This window comes from Dreissena polymorpha, chromosome 14 (genome assembly GCF_020536995.1).
Source record: "Dreissena polymorpha isolate Duluth1 chromosome 14, UMN_Dpol_1.0, whole genome shotgun sequence".
NCBI classification, from domain to species: Eukaryota; Metazoa; Mollusca; class Bivalvia; order Myida; family Dreissenidae; genus Dreissena; species Dreissena polymorpha.
In genome coordinates this window covers 67,440,783-67,462,371 of record NC_068368.1, presented here as the reverse complement: position 1 = coordinate 67,462,371, position 21,589 = coordinate 67,440,783, and the positions used below count along the sequence as shown (strand labels likewise).

At 36.1% G+C, this 21,589-nt stretch overlaps 2 protein-coding genes across 2 annotated transcripts in view; one reads left to right on the top strand and one right to left on the bottom strand.

Moving 5' to 3' along the window:
* Window positions 1–1,185: 1,185 nt before the first annotated feature.
* On the bottom strand, window positions 1,186–11,306 carry LOC127857453 (uncharacterized). Its single transcript, XM_052393848.1, has 4 exons — window positions 11,028–11,306; window positions 3,922–4,165; window positions 3,096–3,546; window positions 1,186–1,282 (listed from the first exon to the last, which is right to left on the bottom strand). Exons 1-4 carry the CDS (start codon window positions 11,304–11,306, stop codon window positions 1,186–1,188), a joined length of 1,071 nt encoding a protein of 356 aa, XP_052249808.1.
* Window positions 11,307–15,532: 4,226 nt separating this feature from the next.
* The window catches only part of LOC127858919 (uncharacterized), a 10,630-nt gene continuing 4,573 nt past the window's right edge, over window positions 15,533–21,589 (top strand). Inside the window, exons 1-4 of the mRNA XM_052396245.1 lie at window positions 15,533–15,700; window positions 19,268–19,366; window positions 19,984–20,079; window positions 21,567–21,589. The exon at window positions 21,567–21,589 is cut by the window's right edge and continues 39 nt beyond it. Coding sequence (XP_052252205.1) covers window positions 15,592–15,700; window positions 19,268–19,366; window positions 19,984–20,079; window positions 21,567–21,589 — 327 coding nt within the window. The 5' untranslated portion in view covers window positions 15,533–15,591. The remainder of the gene's footprint in view (window positions 15,701–19,267; window positions 19,367–19,983; window positions 20,080–21,566) is intronic.

Sequence of the window (21,589 nt, the reverse complement as noted above, 5' to 3'; positions counted from 1 at the left end):
TTCCATCAATACGTTATGTCTTCAGGCACAACTTAAAAGCATATCGCAATACTCGAAATAATGTGGTTTAAAATTATATTAACGGTAAAATTGTATACTTAAGAAACTTAAATGTCAAAACAATTATCAATGGTTCATAATTGTAGGAGCGGCCATTTTGAATTTTTGGCTACTTTTGAAATAAGGGAATCAAGTTTTCAAACACTGGAAATATGTTATATGTCGTATAAGCTCTGTCTGAACAAGTCAATCGAGGATAAGGAAGCATACCTGGCCTATTGAATAATGTCAAAATGGACATTAAGACTTAATTACACTTATTATCATTTAATTGATTTTGAGACGTATAAGTTTTACAGTTCAGTCTTATGGATGCCTTACATAAAACATTTCTTGAAATTATATTGATGATAAACGTTAAAACCAAAAAATGCGGAGAAACTGTTAGTACCCTTTATTGTTTTTTTTGTAAGAAAAAAGTCATCGACAAACATTGTATTACTTAAATTGATGAATAATCAATCCTCTATAAAACACATTATGGATTTTAGAATTTAAATCTTAATTTGAAAATCTTAGTGACATAGAAATATTTTTTCTTAAACTGAACGTAAATATCAATTATGTTGGTGCTCATATCATTGTTATTATCATTATTATCATCAAAGTTATCATGGTATCATCAGAAACAGCGGTATTCATAGTATAAAACCACTAACAAGACCACTGACGCGGCTTCCACCGCTAATATCGCTATCCCTGGAATCATCGCCACCAATACTACCGTTGATATAGCTATCACTGGAATCATCGCCAGCAATGCTACTGCTAATATCGCTTTCACTGGAATCATCGCCAGCAATGCTTCCGTTGATATCGCTATCACTGAAATCATCGCCAGAAATTCTACCGCTGATATCGCTTTCACTGGAATCATCACCAGCAATGCTACCGCTGATATCGCTATAACTGGAATCATCACTAGCAACGCTACCGCTGATATCGCTATCACTGGAATCATCGCCAGCAATGCTACCGCCGATATCGCTATCACTGGAATCATCGCCAGCAATGCTATCGCTGATATCGCTATCACTCCGTTGATATCGCTATCACTGGAATCATCACCAGCAATGCTACCGCTGATATCGCTATCACTGGAATCATCGCCAGCAATGCTATCGCTCATATCGCTATCACTCCGTTTATATCGCTATCACTGGAATCATCACCAGCAATGCTACCGCTGATATCGCTATCACTGGAATCATCGCCAGCAATGCTACCAAGGTGAATATGAGCATGATTGTGTTTATCATGGCACATTCAATTAAGAAACGACATCTTGGGGATTAACATCTGACCATTTTAGCGTGAAGTTTCAAATTATTTTTCTAATATCGATTGTTAGAATTCAAGCTTGCATACATTCCTCTCGATGTCTACTACATAAACACTGCACCAGTAGTCTCGTTGGTCTAAAACATATCAGATGGTCAAATTTGGTAAAAGTCCCCGTTATCCTACGTGTCCGTTATCGGGAAACAAAGTTCCCACACAACCATTCTTACCACCTATTAAAATTTGCTCTATTTTCGTCCATATCGTATTGAGTACTATCACCATTTCAGTATTTTTAGCACCATTATAGCTCGACATGCTGAAATAGAAAACACCTTGGTTAGAATAGCAACAACATAAATAAACGCATTTATGGAAGATGATAACATTCGGATTTCAGAGTGCCAAATGTGTTGAGAGTCTATGTTATCCGTCTTTTTATCGGGCATCAAAATGTTTACAACATCATGCATACCGCCTTTTAAAACATGTTCCAACTTCGTTCATATTTCATTGAGCAATATCAAAATAAAAGTATCTAAAGCACGGTAATTTCTTTTCATGCTGGGATATTAAATATTGTATTGCAATATTTCAATGTATGTTTATTTTATTGAAATGTGTACTGATCATCCATTGCATGATTCTTTCCGATATAATTTTCTCAATTTTCGGAAAAAATCTACCATTCTTTATTGATTTTTTTTATTCCCAATACAAATGGATATACCATCTATCAACTGCACCATGAAGCCAAACATAGAAACTTGTATTTCGCCCTTGGCTTTTGTTTTTCTCTGTTATCGAATAGTCATCTGATATCGAAGTATCCGCCTGGCCATCGTGATCTTAATGTGTAATCACCAAGTGGATCAAAAACGTATCGGTCAACCGATCAAAGTCATCTGCGCTCGACCGCCGGGTCACGTATTACGCATTATACTACACTACATATGTACATCGAATTCAAGTCAAACGAAACACAATCTGCTTGTTTCAGTCAATAAAATAGTACACCGTCAATTATATACTACAGATTTTTTTTAATTCCAAATGGAAAATGAAATATTATGTCGTATGTGTTTTGAGCTGGCATATTTGAAGGACTCTCGAGATTAAATTTCGAAATGTTCCACCCTCGCAATATTCTATATAAATTTAAGTACAAAAATACACTGTTATTGTCAAACTATTCAATTAAGGGAATTATTTCTAAACACAGCGTTTTATGCATAAAGAAAATGGTAGCAACTCTAATCTTCATTGATGAACAACAATACAGTCATTCTTATACTTATAAACTGCAAGTATGCACCATTAGCTACTTGAAATGGTAATCAACATTATAAACAGTATTTGATTTTACACAAAGAAAACAGTTTAAAAAATCTATTTAGTTTTAAATTTGACATGCAAACTACAAAATATTAAACTTAAAAGTTAAAACACATGTAGCAAATTTATTAAAATAATCAGAGTTGCTAGATTTACAACAGTCATTTTTCATTAATGACATTATATATACAGTATATTATGAACATTGCTAGGTTTTAAAGACCACACGTAACTTGGTTCGAAAATTAAATTTCATGCACAAAGTTCCCTTTAATACGAGTGCAATCCCACACGAATGAATGAATTTATTCTAGTCTTATCAGGCTATATACCATGACACAAGGCTCAAAATAAAGTACGTGATTCTCTAAGACTTGTATGTCCATGTTAATTTAACAATAGTTATATAGTTAATCTACTTTCTTCTCCCAAATCTGCGCACGTTGGAGGCCACAGTAGCGCATTCGCATCTGAATTTTGTGTCACAGAAGCCGTATATGACTGGATTGGCCATGCTGTTGATCACAAAGGAACGCAGAAATATATTATACATCGCCACACCAGCCGGAGACATCTCTTTAAGAAAGTCGGATTTTATAGAAATCGTCACCATGAGAACCAAGTGAGGTATAAAACTTAACACAAACACAACTGTGATAATGAACAACATTAAAGTCACTTGCTTTGTCCGTAAACCATGTCCAATTGAACTCCGGCTAGTTCCCGGTTCGTCAACACGAAGATATTCAGTCTTCCGAGACTCCTGTTCTCCACTCGTAGTGCTTTTCATGCCGATAAATGAACAAGTATTTGCACGAATAAACTTATGATGACGCATGATCGTACTACCAATCCGAACGTGGAATATCCCTATAATTACCACGGAGGTTACGGTTAGAAGTCACTGGATCATAAAGTAACCTTGTGGCAATTTTGATTCGTTCATCTTTGGGTCAATAAAGCATTCGGTTCCATTAATTCCGTGAACTCCTGTGTCAACGGGTGCGTCACCGAAGACAAATATGGCGGGTAAAGCCACGGAACATCCAAGAGCAGAAGACACAAAGCATATTATGTTAATCTTAATCGGAGTTATTTTTGCCGACAACGGATCGCAAATTCTCCGATGCCTCTCTATTGCAATTCCTATTACTATAAACGCTGAAGCAACGACGAAAAACACATGCAAGAATCTGAGAGTCTTGCACGCTGCCTCGGACGGGAACATGTACGGATGTAATAAACTGGCGATCAAGAGAGGCATCCCAACAGTACAAGCTATGAGGTCTATCCAACCCAGCCATAAAATAAACGAGCGGTATGTGGACGGTGAGTACTTGAAGGTATAGACGTAGACGACGAGAATGTTGCCAAACACACCGACAACCATGAGGATCGCGAAAAAGATGATTGCGGGAATAAGGAGCTCCGCCAAGGTTTTGTTCAGCTCCGCCAGAGTCACATTCTCCATGAAGTTTTCCCGCCACGCCTTCGGAATCGCGGAATACATGGATCAACGGGTTTCTGGAAAAGATAAAACATAGGGAAAACATTGAACGTTAGCATACAGACTACGGCGTATAGATTTTTAAAAGTCAAACAACTGCTGTCGCTATTATGCTATACATACACCATATCATAATACAAATTGTATAACCAACACACAAATTATTTCTAAACAAAAGGTTCTGTCCGCTCCCATGTGTCACACACTTCTCACAGATATATTGCATGAAAATTGCCAAAACTGTATTAAAGATAATTGATAAACAAATAAGAGCGACCTCTTTCACACCTCATCAATAAAGGCAATATTACTTGTCTAAAAGCAAGATGTAACATACAAAATATAAATAATACAGTATTTCCATTCATAAGGATCACAAACTTACACCTTACAACATAAGTACGGTCGCAACAACGTATTTCTTAAATGTTAAATAACCATATACAGTCGAAACCCGAATTTGCGATATTTATGCATATACTTTTCTGCTGTTTGGCTTGAATTCAGTCAATTATCGGATTGCTCAACATATTTTTAAGTCCCGGTCACAAATTTCACACCTACTTTTGTTTATTTGGTTAGAAGCGCGTCGAGTCGCATAAAGCTTTTAATAGGTTTTGAGTTTTTGATAACTGTCACTCTATAATTGATGGCATAGACTTTGCTAACTTGTCATCGACTCAATCGTTAAATTGATTTGAGTAAAGTATTTCATCGACTCAGACGTTATTGATTTAATGAATACTTAGTGTTGTGAAATATTTATGTGATGTTTATATAGTGTCCTGTAAATGTGTTCCGTCAACACGATTATTATTATATTTGCTTTTATGTATAATAACCGTATTTAAATATTTTAGATAACATTAAATTTTCAGTTTATGTTAATTTCTAAATAGAAAATATTGCAGAGTTTAGGCATTATTGAATACTCTGCCTCTGGGCATGCAAGTCTGTCGCTTCCTATAAACGCAAACTGAAGTCAAACATTCGTTATTTTACAGCCCGGGAATTCGTTCTTACATTATATTAAGACACAGGATAATGTATCCTGTTCTGTATTAAGACACAGGATAATGTATCCTGCATTATTGCTAATCTGAAAATTCGTTCCTAAGTTACGTCATTACAGTGAGTACTAGATTGTAGTTCACCATTTTTGATTTTTAGGATCAAAAATCGATATAGAAAAATACAGCTACGTTGAATAAGGTTAAGTAACCAAATAAACGAGAAGTTGCGCATCTGCCATATTTTCTGATCAGGAAGTTTGAAATAAGTGAAGTCATGTTGGTTTGTTACGTTACACAAATGTGGATTTTATACTACCAACGGTTAATTTATTTATTTCGCATGGATGTAGATTTGAATGTTTGTGAGTTTGACCGTTACATTTAATTAGTTAAATGAATTAATGTGGGCAATCACGATGACTCCAGTGTGGAAACGAAAGGCCGGTTTGTTAAAAAGAGCGGAGAACGATTGTCCGTGAGAACGGATGAAGGGTGGGATAACTTATAGATGGAAGGGTGAGTAATCCCATTGATGAAAGGGTGAGTAAACATACGCATGGAAGGTTGTGTAATGGAGGGGAGGATAAAATACAGTTGGAAGGGTGGGTGGGAATCTAGAGACAGACGGTTGATCATACAGACGGACAGGTGGGTGAGTTATTTGTTTAAGGACGAGTAAATCTACGGACTGACTGGTAAACGTGCGGAGAACATGATGGCTAGAAAAACTGCATTAAGACGAACTGTTAAACATGGAGACGCTCATGTGGATGTGTAAACGAAAGATTAATTAATTTAACCGGTTATTTTTACATTAAATTAACTACTTTAGTAAGTGATTAACTATGTAACTAAATTACTATATTACTTACAAAACGTTCTTATTTGAAACGCGTGGTGTCCAGATAAATTATTAATCCACGGGGACAAGTAATATTATTTCAGCAACGACACAAATACATATAGCGAAGCAAGTCTTATTCAAAACACAATGTGTGAAGATGTTTTCAGTTAATACATTTTTTTCAACTACCACGCACAAAAAAATCCTTGAACTGATTATAATATTTCGTGAGAATCCGTTTACTATATTCATGCATTTTGTTGTATCGTTTTCTTCATTACTTGAAACTGTAAATTCTATGTATAATAAATTTTTGTTTTATAAATGCTATTATTGAATACTGGCCACAGGTGGCTGAAAACTAGATCACCAGGTCAAGTCTTCAAAATAGTGACCGTAAACTAAGGCGACCGCGTTAAGGCAATCACGGCCCTCTTGTTTCGCAGTATGCCTTGTTCTGTGAAAAGTTGGCAAAATTCATGTGCGTAAAGTGTAGTCCCAGATTAGCCTGTGCGGTCCGCACAGGCTAATCAGGGACGATGCATTCCGCTTTGATTGTATTTTTCGTTTGAAGAAAGTCCCTTTTTACCGAAAATCTAGTTTAAGCGGAGAGTGTCGTACCTGATTAGCCTGTGCGGACTGTACAGGCTAATCTGGGACGACACTTTATGCGCATGCATTATGCCCAGTTTTATCAGGACAAGACACGCAGTAAACAATAGAGAACTAAACGCGAACGGATTGAGGCGCTGAGGATAAATATGTTGATGGAGACAATTATAATCACTGATCCAATTCACGCAGTGTCTTGAAATACGTATTAATCCCACTTTTACAGCGAATTCGGTTGATTAAAGCCCCGTTTATTAAATTTTATCTATAATCAACGGCACGTGCTACGTTGTTAGGCTACGTTGTAAACAAATGTAGTTCCTTGTATATAACAACTAAATGTTATATTTATATTTAACAACTTTAAGATTAGCAATTCAATATGAATACATTGTAAAAAATAACTCACGACTCATTGTCTCAGAACGAACTACTGATTTTAAAAAATGATTATTTTATCAGTGGTTATTTTTCGAACGCGGAGTAATACACTGACCTTGGTTACACTGCAGTCATTATACAAGTACGACAAACACTCATGAAAACTAATTTTGTTTAAATAAAAAGGTTTACTAAATAAACAGTGGGATAAATAGAATAATATATTAGTGTTGATTAAAGATCAGTTTTACCATGCTCGGCACGAAAACGAAAAAGCACTCTGCAAGGCTCTTGCTTTTTGTTTTCTAAGCCTCGCATGATAAACCTGATCGATAATTAACATTAACCTATTATTCTCTATATACATGTATATAATTTTATGAGCTCATATAATTTGCTATTACTATTGTCGACAATGATACATTCTAAAGCAGGGTCACATAATACAGTAAGCATATATGGCAAGCAGAAGTATGACCAATACTGGTATGAAGTTTCATAGTTCAGTAAGAACGGTTAACAGTATTATATATTGTTTGTACTCTAAGTCTACCTTGCGAAATAAAGGCATTCAGTCGTCTCAACAATATTGCGTTAAGTCATTAAATTGGGACTGTAATTTACGTATTCAGAAAAGTGTGTTACGGATCGGTGTAAGCTTTAAACGCGTATTGATTTTAAATATAACCGATCTAAACGCCAGGTAGACGAAATCTCGTGTATTGACCATTTTAAATCGAAATAAAATAGTGTGTTGTAGACACAATTCGTTGCGTAAATTTTTATTAAAGAAATATCTTTTTTAGTTAAGACTTATCGCCCGAGGTCATACACTTCGACCATGCATAAATGTTATTTAAAACAACGAAAATCTTTTCAAGACTTAGAAAAATAAAGAGATGCACTTAGAGGATTAGAACGGCAGTTATGTATTGAAAAACAAATTTAGCTGTTAAAAACATAAATGAAATGTCCGGGCTGTCTGTGGGACAGTACATAAACAACTACAAGATCTTAAATTGATGAAAGAGCAATTACAAAATGGATCGCCAGATCATGTTCAAAATCATATACATGTAGATATGGGCGGTGCTCTGTGTAAATGGGGTTTAATGCATGTGCGCAAAGTGTCGTCCAAGATGAGCCTGTGCAGTCCGCACAGGCTAATCAGGGACGACACTTTCTGCCTAAACTGGATTTTTTTCTTAGAAGAGATTTTATTGAAACGAAAAAATATCATAAAAGCGGTAAGTGTCGTCCCTGAATTGCCTGTGCGGATTGCACAGGCTAAACTGGGACGACACTTTACGCACTTTAATTAAACTCCTTTTCACAGAGCGAGGCTCATATAATAATTATAACCAGGTGTATTTAATTCGCCTTTAACTTTAATTCGGTTTTGTCCTTGGGCGATAAATAACGTGACAGTGAAGGTTTCTTGATTTCATTTATTAATAATATTACCATCAGGTTTAAAACACTAATTTGTTTAAGGAAAAACGTTGTGCGTGTCAAAAGTTAGACGATTTTCATAAACTGATGAATGCTTTCTTATGCGTTCCTTCTATAACAAAACAATTGCTATAATCAAAAGTGTGAAAGCGGTCAATACAAAGCCTTTGGCTTTAGAATCATTTTTAGACGTAGCCGAACGAAGACATTTTAATAGTCAATATAAACAGACCATGAAATATTCTCAAAAATACCATAAAAGGTCAAACAGATACGGTCGCTTCATTGATTTAAATCATGCTCGATCATATCTTGGGCAGCCGCGGGGAAAATATTATGATTACAGATTTTATGCAGGGCCAATGTACAGTGTATAAGGGCAAATATGCCGACTGGAATACCAATTGTTCCTTATGGCAATTGCCGAAATTTCAACACCAGATGTGGTCTGGTAGAATAGATGTTTGTCGATACAAAATGCTCGTTTTTATTATGGTTTTAACATGGTACTATTTAAGTGTTCATGTGTCGTATGAATAGATATATTCGCAGGAAATTAGCATGGAATTTATTGTGGTCACAAATAAATGAGAACGAGCATTTTGTATCTACAAAAAAACTATGTAATCAGGCCACATCTAGCGTTGAAATTGTGGCTATTGCTATAAGTAACCCTGATTGTTTAGGTGTTAACTTTATTTAACGAAATACTTTACGAAATTTTTGTTGATTTTGAGGGTTGTAGAGACTTTAACAGTCTTTTAAATAAGCATTTTATTTATAAACAATATTAATATAATATATTATATTTACGTTAATTATTCTCATGTGTCTGATTCACATCAGACATGTGTTATTCAGAATTATTTGCTATTTGAATCAGTTCAAACTTTAAAATAGAGCAAGCCCATCTCTTCCCTGGCATTTACAGTCCATTTTGGCATAACAGTAACCTGAATACAGCGATCACCTGCACACAGCGGTCATATATACTCATCGGTCACTACACATCGACCACATGTTCACATCGGTCACATGTACACATTGAACACATGTACACATCGGTCACATGTACACATCGGTCACGTGTACACATCGGTCACATGTACACATCGGTCACATGTACACATCGGTCACATGTACACATCGGTCACATGTACACATCGATCACATGTACACATCGGTCACATGTACACATCGATCACATGTACACATCGGTCACATGTACACATCGGTCACATGTACACATCGATCACATGTACACATCGGTCACATGTACACATCGATCACATGTACACATCGGTCACATGTACACATCGATCACATGTACACATCGGTCACATGTACACATCGGTCACATGTACACATCGGTCACATGTACACATCGGTCACATGTACACATCGATCACATGTACACATCGGTCACATGTACACATCGGTCACCTGTTCACATCGGTCGCATGTACACATCGGTCACATGTACACATCGGTCACACGTACACATCGGTCACATGTACACATCGGTCACATGTACACATCGGTCACATGTACACATCAGTCACATGTTCACATCGGTCACATGTACACATCGGTCACTGTTACACATCGGTCACATGTACACATCGGTCACATATACACATCGGTCACATGTACAAATTGGTCACATGTACACATCGGTCACCTGTACACATCGGTCACATATACACAGCGGTCACATGTACACAGCGATCACATGTACACAGCGGTAAACATTTTTTTCCATCAATACGTTATGTCTTCAGGCACAACTTAAAAGCATATCGCAATACTCGAAATAATGTGGTTTAAAATTATATTAACGGTAAAATTGTATACTTAAGAAACTTAAATGTCAAAACAATTATCAATGGTTCATAATTGTAGGAGCGGCCATTTTGAATTTTTGGCTACTTTTGAAATAAGGGAATCAAGTTTTCAAACACTGGAAATATGTTATATGTCGTATAAGCTCTGTCTGAACAAGTCAATCGAGGATAAGGAAGCATACCTGGCCTATTGAATAATGTCAAAATGGACATTAAGACTTAATTACACTTATTATCATTTAATTGATTTTGAGACGTATAAGTTTTACAGTTCAGTCTTATGGATGCCTTACATAAAACATTTCTTGAAATTATATTGATGATAAACGTTAAAACCAAAAAATGCGGAGAAACTGTTAGTACCCTTTATTGTTTTTTTTTTGTAAGAAAAAAGTCATCGACAAACATTGTTTTACTTAAATTGATGAATAATCAATCCTCTATAAAACACATTATGGATTTTAGAATTTAAATCTTAATTTGAAAATCTTAGTGACATAGAAATATTTTTTCTTAATCTGAACGTAAATATCAATTATATTGGTGCTCATATCATTGTTATTATCATTATTATCATCAAAGTTATCATGGTATCATCAGAAACAGCGGTATTCATAGTATAAAACCACTAACAAGACCACTGACGCGGCTTCCATCGCTAATATCGCTATCCCTGGAATCATCGCCACCAATACTACCGTTGATATAGCTATCACTGGAATCATCGCCAGCAATGCTACTGCTAATATCGCTTTCACTGGAATCATCGCCAGCAATGCTTCCGTTGATATCGCTATCACTGAAATCATCGCCAGAAATTCTACCGCTGATATCGCTTTCACTGGAATCATCACCAGCAATGCTACCGCTGATATCGCTATAACGGGAATCATCACTAGCAACGCTACCGCTGATATCGCTATCACTGGAATCATCGCCAGCAATGCTATCGCCGATATCGCTATCACTGGAATCATCGCCAGCAATGCTATCGCTGATATCGCTATCACTCCGTTGATATCGCTATCACTTGAATCATCACCAGCAATGCTACCGCTGATATCGCTATCACTGGAATCATCGCCAGCAATGCTATCGCTGATATCGCTATCACTCCGTTTATATCGCTATCACTGGAATCATCACCAGCAATGCTACCGCTGATATCGCTATCACTGGAATCATCGCCAGCAATGCTACCAAGGTGAATATGAGCATGATTGTGTTTATCATGGCACATTCAATTAAGAAACGACATCTTGGGGATTAACATCTGACCATTTTAGCGTGAAGTTTCAAATTATTTTTCTAATATCGATTGTTAGAATTCAAGCTTGCATACATTCCTCTCGATGTCTACTACATAAACACTGCACCAGTAGTCTCGTTGGTTTAAAACATATCAGATGGTCAAATTTGGTAAAAGTCCCCGTTATCCTACGTGTCCGTTATCGGGAAACAAAGTTCCCACACAACCATTCTTACCACCTATTAAAATTTGCTCTATTTTCGTCCATATCGTATTGAGTACTATCACCATTTCAGTATTTTTAGCACCATTATAGCTCGACATGCTGAAATAGAAAACACCTTGGTTAGAATAGCAACAACATAAATAAACGCATTTATGGAAGATGATAACATTCGGATTTCAGAGTGCCAAATGTGTTGAGAGTCTATGTTATCCGTCTTTTTATCGGGCATCAAAATGTTTACAACATCATGCATACCGCCTTTTAAAACATGTTCCAACTTCGTTCATATTTCATTGAGCAATATCAAAATAACATTATCTAAAGCACGGTAATTTCTTTTCATGCTGGGATATTAAATATTGTATTGCAATATTTCAATGTATGCTTATTTTATTGAAATGTGTACTGATCATCCATTGCATGATTCTTTCCGATATAATTTTCTCAATTTTCGGAAAAAATCTACCATTCTTTATTGAATTGTTTTATTCCCAATACAAATGGATATACCATCTATCAAATGCACCATGAAGCCAAACATAGAAACTTGTATTTCGCCCTTGGCTTTTGTTTTTCTCTGTTATCGAATAGTCATCTGATATCGAAGTATCCGCCTGGCCATCGTGATCTTAATGTGTAATCACCAAGTGGATCAAAAACGTATCGGTCAACCGATCGAAGTCATCTGCGCTCGACCGCCGGGTCACGTATTACGCATTATACTACACTACATATGTACATCGAATTCAAGTCAAACGAAACACAATCTGCTTGTTTCAGTCAATAAAATAGTACACCGTCAATTATATACTACAGATTTTTTTATATTCCAAATGGAAAATGAAATATTATGTCGTATGTGTTTTGAGCTGGCATATTTGAAGGACTCTCGAGATTAAATTTCGAAATGTTCCACCCTCGCAATATTCTATATAAATTTAAGTACAAAAATACACTGTTATTGTCAAACTATTCAATTAAGGGAATTATTTCTAAACACAGCGTTTTATGCATAAAGAAAATGGTAGCAACTCGAATCTTCATTGATAAACAACAATACAGTCATTCATAAGCTCCCCAATATCTGTTAATTACACCCATTTTGACCATCTTTCAAATAGATGATAACAATAGAAATTGGCAAAGAGCCAGGCGCATTCAATGCACGGGGTATTGTATTCGTCCTAGGAAAAGTTAAGAAAGTAAGTAAATAAAACGAGGCCCGTTCAAAGATAACTGTAAACGCATTCACATTTTCATCACCAACAAAACATATAAGTGCTTTTTCTTGATTTCCTGTTTGGTAAATACGTCTTTATGATGCAAAATTATTTGAAAACAAAGAATGCCACGAACGTGTTACATAACATCTTAAGATTCTCAATCAATTTTCATTTAAATATTTCGTTTCAAAGCATACGTTTTAACTCATGTATGCCTAGCGTCTAGAAAAAAAGGCCTAAGCAAACAGCGTAGACCCAGATGAGACGCCGCATGATGCGGCGTCTTATCAGGGTCTGCGCCGTTTGCTTAAAGGAATTTCTGTAAGCAATATTCTAAATATAGAAATACATATGCTAGACATCTCTAATTTTTTTAATAAATTGATCCAATTTATAAGGATGGGAGAGTCCACTAGGTATAAATGGTTAATAACGGTAGTTTCAACTGCACATTGGGTTTATCTTTATTATCGTACATAAAGAAACTTACTAACATAACGCATCATGACACGTAGCTCACACGCATTATTATAGCGAGTTTCAAAATACCGGTATAACAAACTGCATCAGTATTCATAGTACATCATATGCACGTTAAAAGTGAAAGCTATCAGAGTTCATAGTTAAATGTTTACACATTTTATTGGTACGAATTATCAAGTCCGATCGTGTCAATTTTAAACTTTTAAAACCCATTTCCAGGAGTTAATATATTTCTTGACGTATTTTCCTAAATTAAAATCAATTACACGAAGCAGATTCCTGGCAGGTATACTTTTAATAGTGTTTATTGTTAGTTCACAAAGCACATTATGTTTGTTTACAGTGCTTGTTCTGATAGACAACTCGTAACATTTAATATTTTCCTAGTTCATAGTGCTTAATGGCTTAGCACATTAGTGTACTGATTTTCTTGGTCACTTGTAGCGTATAGTGTGACAGGTCATAGTGTATTGTTTGGTATCTTGTAGTGCATAATGTGACGGGTCATAATGTAGTGTTTTGTCATTGGTAGTGGACAGGTGATAGTGTATTGTTTGGTTAATTGTAGTGCATAGTGTGACAGGTCATATTGTATTATTTGGTCTTTTGTACTGCATAGTGTGACAGGTCATAGTGTATTGTTTGGTATCTTGTAATGCATAATGTGACAGGTCATAATGTAGTGTTTTGTCTTTTGTAGTGCAGAGTTTGACAGGTCATAGTATATAGTTTGGTAAATTGTAGTGCACAGTGTGACCGTACTTATTGTATTGTTTGGTATCTTGTAGTGCATAGTGTGACAGGACATATTGTATTGTTTTGTATCGTGTAGTGGATAGTGTGAAAAGGTCAGAATACACTAAATAGTTTCCCTATATAATTCAATGTGAAAGCGACAACTTTAGGCCAAAATAAATGCAACATTTTGCACATAGAGACCCCGATAACCATACCTTTTCTTAAAGGCCATTCAAAGCGAAATCGATTTATGCAATAAAAAAGATATGTCATGTTCAATGCAAGAAAGAACTTGACCCAAATCAAAATCGGCTGTTTTTGCAACTTTTTTTTCGGCCGTTTCTTAGTGGAGTGTAACCTTTTTCACTGCGATGGTTTACTATAGTCTTCAAGTTTATCATATTTCAGGGATTCTGTAGTGAACACCTATTCATGCCCTACCATTATCTCCGAAAGATAACACCCGAATTCTAGATGAAATTGTAAAACAAGCCTTCCTGTCAACTATGGTATTTTTTTATTTTAGAGAGTACAGCCCTTCATGAAACGGTTATTTAGTGTACTGTAACCTGAAACATCATATAATATTGTTATGCCGTATTCTTTAAGTATGTTACAGGTGACGATAATTGAAATGTACGGGAGGAGCATTTTTATCGCGTTCGATATCGTGCAGATTACATTAAAGGGACTGTCCAACAGATTAAAGCGTCGTTCGGCGCGAATCGATATTTTGGGAAACTACGAGGATTGCTTATATAGCTAAAAAATGCCTCCGCATTTGACGTGAGCGTGGATGGTCGAATGGTAAAGTCGGGAGACATTTTACTCCAAGCTTCCATGACTCTTGGGGTCAGTGGTTCGAGCCCTGTTAACGTTTTTTCTTCTTTTCGAAAATTGTTTTCTTAATTTTTACTGGACATTTTTAGTTCAAATGTTAAAAATTTTCAATATAAAGCATTTAAAGCAGTTAATGACAAGCTTTAATTCATGCCAAAATCTGTTGGACGGCCCCTTTAAAGTAACTCATTATGTAAGTTCTTTGCAATAATTTTACGATACAACACATTTGGATTTGAAACGATAACCAAATTAAAGAGCCTATGCATATGGCATTTTGGCAAAGATTTCATTACTGAATTATTTAACCCATATCGGGCCTCCGTTTTGTCCTAGTATTTGACAATCCAATAATGACATGGTTTAATGGAAATTTACAAAAACAAAAACTGGCCACCTAGTTTATATCGGATAATGAATCGCCCGAGCTCCGGGCGGGGGGTATATATGTGTCAACTTTTACCCGTTGTCATCACTCTTGGTCGAGACTTGACACAACAACCATGAAGGCTACTCTGGCAGTTTTGGGACTCGCACTTTTCGCTGTCCTGGCGGAATGCCGGAGTCAATATCAACAACAACCAGTTCCACAAAGACGATTGTGGTTACGAGGTAAGGCGCCGTTTATTGTTTTGTTCATTTATATATAGAGAGAATACTAGGTTAGCGTTGAATACAGAGAATCTGCTGAAGAAACGACTTCAGGAGCAGATTATTGAACGAATTTTCGGTAAGATATTGTAGTCAGTGTTGTGCATTAAAATCTTATGCGATATTATGAAGTTTCATGTGCTTATCAAGTTATTGAGTTTGTAATAACGAATATATTAATGAAGATTTGCTTCACAATATTTGAATTTAAATTCAAACACATGAATGGCATGAATGGTCTGTACAATTGGTATTTACTTGCGCGTCTTAAGTAGCTTTATTTAACCCATTTATTCCTAGTGGACTCTCCCATCCTTTTAAATTGGATCAATTCATTTCCAAAATTAGGGATGTATAGTATATTTCTTTCTATATTTAGAATATTTATTGCAGAAATTGACATAAGCAAACAGCGCAGACCACGATGAGACGCCGCATCATGCGGCGTCTCATCTGAGTCTACGATGTTTGCCAAGGCCTTTTTTCTAGACGCTAGGTATAAATGGGTTAAATTGTGTTTAATTGAGGTAATAGGCAGTCGGAAAAAACATTAAATATTAGGCTGAATTTGCCACGAAACAATATAAATACAGGTATCTGTCCATATATGCAATTTCAATCGAATTAGCGTTTAAGCCTATTTAAAGTTGGTATTACACACATTCCGGTGCAGGGAAAAAACAGCTTAATTTCATCGACATGTGTAAAAAGGCCATTGTAAATCGGTGCTCTGTAACATATCGACTTTGCCAGCTTTAATTACCGGTATAAACACTAAAATGGCAAAGACTTTCCTTTAAACAATCATATTGAGTGTTTATAGAACGCCTCCGCATGACGCTTATGCGTATTCCATATAACATCTCGTACAACATTAAACACAAGTATTCAGTAGTTTAACTGTGCATGGTCATATCCTATCAACAATCTTTAAAATTCATATTGTGAACTACCAGTATGTATTTTGTTGTTGTAATGTTATGGCTTATTTTAGTATAATTCAAAACACATCCATAAATATATTAATGGACCGTGCTCTGTGAAAAGGGGGTTTAATGCATGTGCATAAAAAGCCGTCCCAGATTAGCTTGGCAATCCGCAAGGGCTAATCTGGGACGACATTTTCCGCTTTTATGATATTTTCTTTAACTTCCGTTTTTGCAAATATAAAGTTTATGCGGAAAGTATCGTCCCTGATAAGCCTGTGCGGACTGCGCAGGCTAATCTGCGATGACACTTTACACATGCATTAAACCCCCTTTTCACAGAGCACGGCTCAGTTCAATCATCAGTGGTGCCGTCAACAAAATACTTTGAAAAAGCCACAATGGGGGTTTATCTGTTATTTCTCAATGCAATTTGTACCTTTTTGTGAAGATTTTTTAGCTTGCGTTTTGTTTCTTGAATGTTGCCGGTCTGGATGTCAATAGTGTCAATTTATCTACAAAAAAAAAGAATGTCCCTGAGACACATAATGTGTCTGCAGCATATGTGTGAAGTAATATATGCTTAAAATCAGCATACTGTGAAACCTTTTAAGTCGACATATATGTTTGTGTTTTATAAAAAAAAATGACTATATCGTAGACACGTTCATTCGCGGATCTCAGGAAGTCGCTTGCAGAAGGTGGGTCCCATTTGTAAAATGACTATTACTATAGCTTTTCGGAAAATTAAAACTATTTTTCGTTTTCGAAAAATTATTCAAAATAAAGGGTCAAGACTTTTAGAGACAAAACTGACACTTAACCAAATCCCCATGATGTTACTTTATCCCTGTGCATAACGTCATTAATGAATTATTATTAAGCACATTGTGCGATTAAAAGCGTCAACGCAGGAACATATTGATGTACTGTCAAAGCTATGAATTTTTCGAACGCTTAAAGGGTCCGTCAACCACAAACGACGAAAAAATAAAAGTGCTTAAATACCGTTTTTTTTTACAATTTTTATTTATTAAAATATCACGACTGATATTTTACATTACTTGAAAGAAGTTCACACAGTCTACTCTCGTTATCTTGATTATCTCGATATGTCGAGGTAAGCTAAATGTCCCAACCTTTTTCCTTCTTTATCTATATTAATAAACATCGCATATCTCGATTTTTGTTATCTGGAATAATTTGATGTCTCGATATAAACATGTATTTACTGTGGTTTATCTCGAAGTGCAAATTTCTGTCCCAGTGTCGGCAAAGATGAGAGTTTTTTTCTTTGATACTTCACCGTCCCGCTTCGCCCAGCTGCTCCCGATACTGTGCGGTAGATAGTTGATCCGTTAGGCCGTAAGACTAATGGAAAATTAGCGTTAAAATACGCTTTTACTAAACATTTTATTCAAGGTGTGCATACATTAACATAACATTAAATCTTTCATCTTTCGGCCGTGTCAAATATGCTATGTTCGTGACGCGATAAAAGGCTTTGATTGTCTCATTAACTAACACAAATAAAGGAATCATCGGTGTCATTCATTCGGGATGTACTTATTTTATTACAAATTATATATATTATTGTTAAAAACGTACAATTGTCTGTAATTTTCGAATTAATTAACTTGATTAAGATTAGCTCCATAGCATACAATGGGGTTAACAAAACACATTCTGAATTGTCCCCCTTTATCAGCTTTTTTCAACTGAAAACCTGGTTTTGTGACAATTTTGTCCCTTGTTGAGTATGAGTTTCGATAATGTAGAGGCCATTTAACAGAAACGTGATATAAATGTGAACCTTATTAATTAAGAACAACAACCGACAACGACCGATTTAGCGTTAAAATGCTCGGTTATACGTTTTAGTATCTTTACTGTACCCAGTGTACATGTAAGTATACTTAAGGGTACATGAAGTAGTACCCGAGCCAACAATGACCAATCGAGTCATAATTACCGGTACGTGTGACGAGTACCGCATAGGGCGTGGTAGCATATTTGAATATAACGTACAGGGCAAATAAGAAAGAAGAATATGCCTTTTTATTTTTTTTTATTTATGAGTGTGTGACTTTATGCATGTGCTTTAAGTGTCGTCACAGGGAAGCCTGTTAAGCCCGCAAAGGCTATTCAGGGACGACACCTTCCGACCAGACTTGATTTTCGTTTAGAAGAGACTTAATTTAAACGAAAGAGTCCTCTCTGAATAGCCTGTGTAGGGACTGCACATGCTAATCTGGGTTGACACTTTACGCTTACGCAGAGATTTACCAGACTGAAGCGTTCTGTCAAAACTGAGCGTAATGCATGTGCGTATAGTGTCGTTCTAGATTAGCGTGTGCAGTCCGCACAGACTAATCAGGGACGAAACCAGCGCTTTTATGATATTATATGTTTAAAGAAAGTCTATTCTTAACAAAAATCTTTTTAGGCGGAAAGTGTCGTCCTTGATTAGCCTGTGCGGACTGCACAGGCTAATATGGAACAACACTTTACGCAGATGCATTATGCCTACTTTTCTCAGATCGCGACTCATTTAATCAATGTAACATCTGTTTTATATTAAAATATATTTCATGCCTAAAAGGCGGAAACCTCCCAGACAAGCCTAACATTGGTTCCGCCGATGAGAAAGAGGACAATGGGGGAGAGGACGCAGTGTCGTGGCCAAAAGGCTGGATGGAATGTAAGCTCCCTTTGTCATTACCTTATATATGTTGTAGGTATTAACATTTAGTGCACTATTCGATATCTCAATATATCTCTCGATTTAAACGCACCGTTTTTGTTTTGTTTGTTGTTTACATTAATTAACCCATTTTTGCCACTCATGGTTTAAGGTAAATTGCTCTAGTACTAATTAACTTAGATTGCATATTATAAACATGTGTGGCTAACGTACATGCATTTAGTTAATAATATGTTTGATTCAAATATATAACTCAAGTTACACACTAAAAGGGCAGTTTTTTAGTAACTTTTATTTGGATTTGTTGCACATTCGAATGAAGATTCCTTTACGTTGCAGTTGCTAGTAACAATCAACACGCCTAATACTACACATATTGGCTTTTAGTTTGATAAATAATTGTAGCACATTGTGAAATATTTTATAACAGCTCTGGAAAAACAGGGTCTAATGCATATTCGTAAAGTCTTGTCCCTGATTAGCATTTACAGTCCGCAAAAATCAAGTTTGGCGGAAAGTGTCGTCCCTGATTAGCCTATTAGCCTATGTGCACATGAATGAAGCCCCGTTTTCTCAGGGCGGTGCTTATTTTTTTTAATTTGTTTCATGCTTAGTCGCTTCCCTGTACGCGAAGTGCGAAAGTGGCGCAATCATGATTGAGCAGTTCGGGAATGAAACCGCAGAAATCCTCGAGACAGTCGGACTTAAACGTATGTATTATACAATGGCTAGTGATGAAATAAAAAATTAATAAAAATTTAAAAAAAATGAACAGACACATGCTAAAATCAAACAATACCATCAACACGTAAAAACAAACATTAAATAAAACATAATAGAATAAATCAACAACTAGTAGTGTCGAGATAAAAGTGGATTTTTCTGGTTCAAAAATACTTTCCGTAATTTTAATTGTTACACCAAAGTACGTTACGCATAATAATGAAAATCATGTATTGCATTAAATACAGCAAAAAGACACAAAATTGTAAAAGTTTGACAGATGAATAATATATAAGAAGATTTGAAAGCTGACAACACAATATAAACATAGACTTGCAGAATAACAACATGTCATAACATTTTGACACAAGTACAATATTACAAAATACGCAAAACTGTAACACAAACAATTTATATAACATTTGGAAAAGTTTAAATATTGAGGAGAAAAAATGTAAAACGTAAAAAATGTAGTTTTTACCCTGTAACGTTTCAACTCTATATGTTGTGTTCATTTCTAGTCGAGGATTCAGTATTTGCCCATGCCTATCCTCATGTTCTAATGGCTGGAATATATATTATGTTCATTTCTAGTCGACGACTCAGTATTGGCCCATGCCTGTCCTCACGTGTTATGTACATTTCCAGTCGAAGATTCAATATTGATCTATGCCTGTCCTCATGTTTTGTGTTCATTTCCAGTCGAAGACTCAGTATTTGCACATGCATGTCCTCATGTTTCATGTTCATTTCCAGTCGAAGACTCAGTATTTTCCCATGCCTGTCCCTTTTTTTCGTGTTCATTTCCAGTCGAATACTTAGTATTGGCCCATGCCTGCTCTCATGTTTCGTGTTCATTTCCAGTATTGGCCCATGCCTGTCCTCATGTGTTACGTTCATTTCCAGTTGAAGACTCAGTATTTGCCTACGCCTGTCCTCATGTTTCGTGTTCATTTCCAGTCGAAGACTCGGTATTGGCCCATGCCTGTCCTCATGTGTTTTGTTCATTTCCAGTCGAAGACTCAGTATTGGCCCATGCCTGTCCTCATGTGTTATATTCATTTACAGTCGAAGACTCAGTATTTACCCATGCCTGTCCTCATGTCGAAGACTCAGCATTGGCAAATGCCTGTCCTCATGTTTTGTGTTCATTTCCAGTCAATATTGAACCATGCCTGTCCTCATGTGTTCTGTTCATTTCCAGTCGAAGATTTACTATTGGCCAATGCCTGTCATTATGTTTCGTGTTCATTTCCAGTCGAAGACTCAGTATTGGCCCATGCATGTCCTCATGTTTCGGGTTCATTTCCAGTCGAAGACTCAGTATTGGCCAATTCCTGTCCTCATGTTTGGTGTTCATTTCCAGTCGAAGACTCAAAATTGACCCATGCCTGACCTCATGTATTGTGTTCATTTCCAGTCGAAGACTTAGTATTGGCCCATGCATGTCATCATGTTTTGTTTTCATTTCCAGTTGAAGACTCAGTATTGAACGAT

Excerpts from the sequence above, each read along its gene's own strand:
- LOC127857453 (XM_052393848.1), bottom strand. The coding sequence starts at position 11,306 with ATGATTCCAGTGATAGCGATATCGGCGATAGCATTGCTGGCGATGATT. Across the intron at positions 4,166-11,027 it reads CAGTGATAGCTATATCAACG|GCGTGGCGGGAAAACTTCAT; the intron begins GTAGTATTGGTG and ends GCGATTCCGAAG. Across the intron at positions 3,547-3,921 it reads GATGCCTCTCTTGATCGCCA|GGATATTCCACGTTCGGATT; the intron begins GTTTATTACATC and ends TGGTAATTATAG.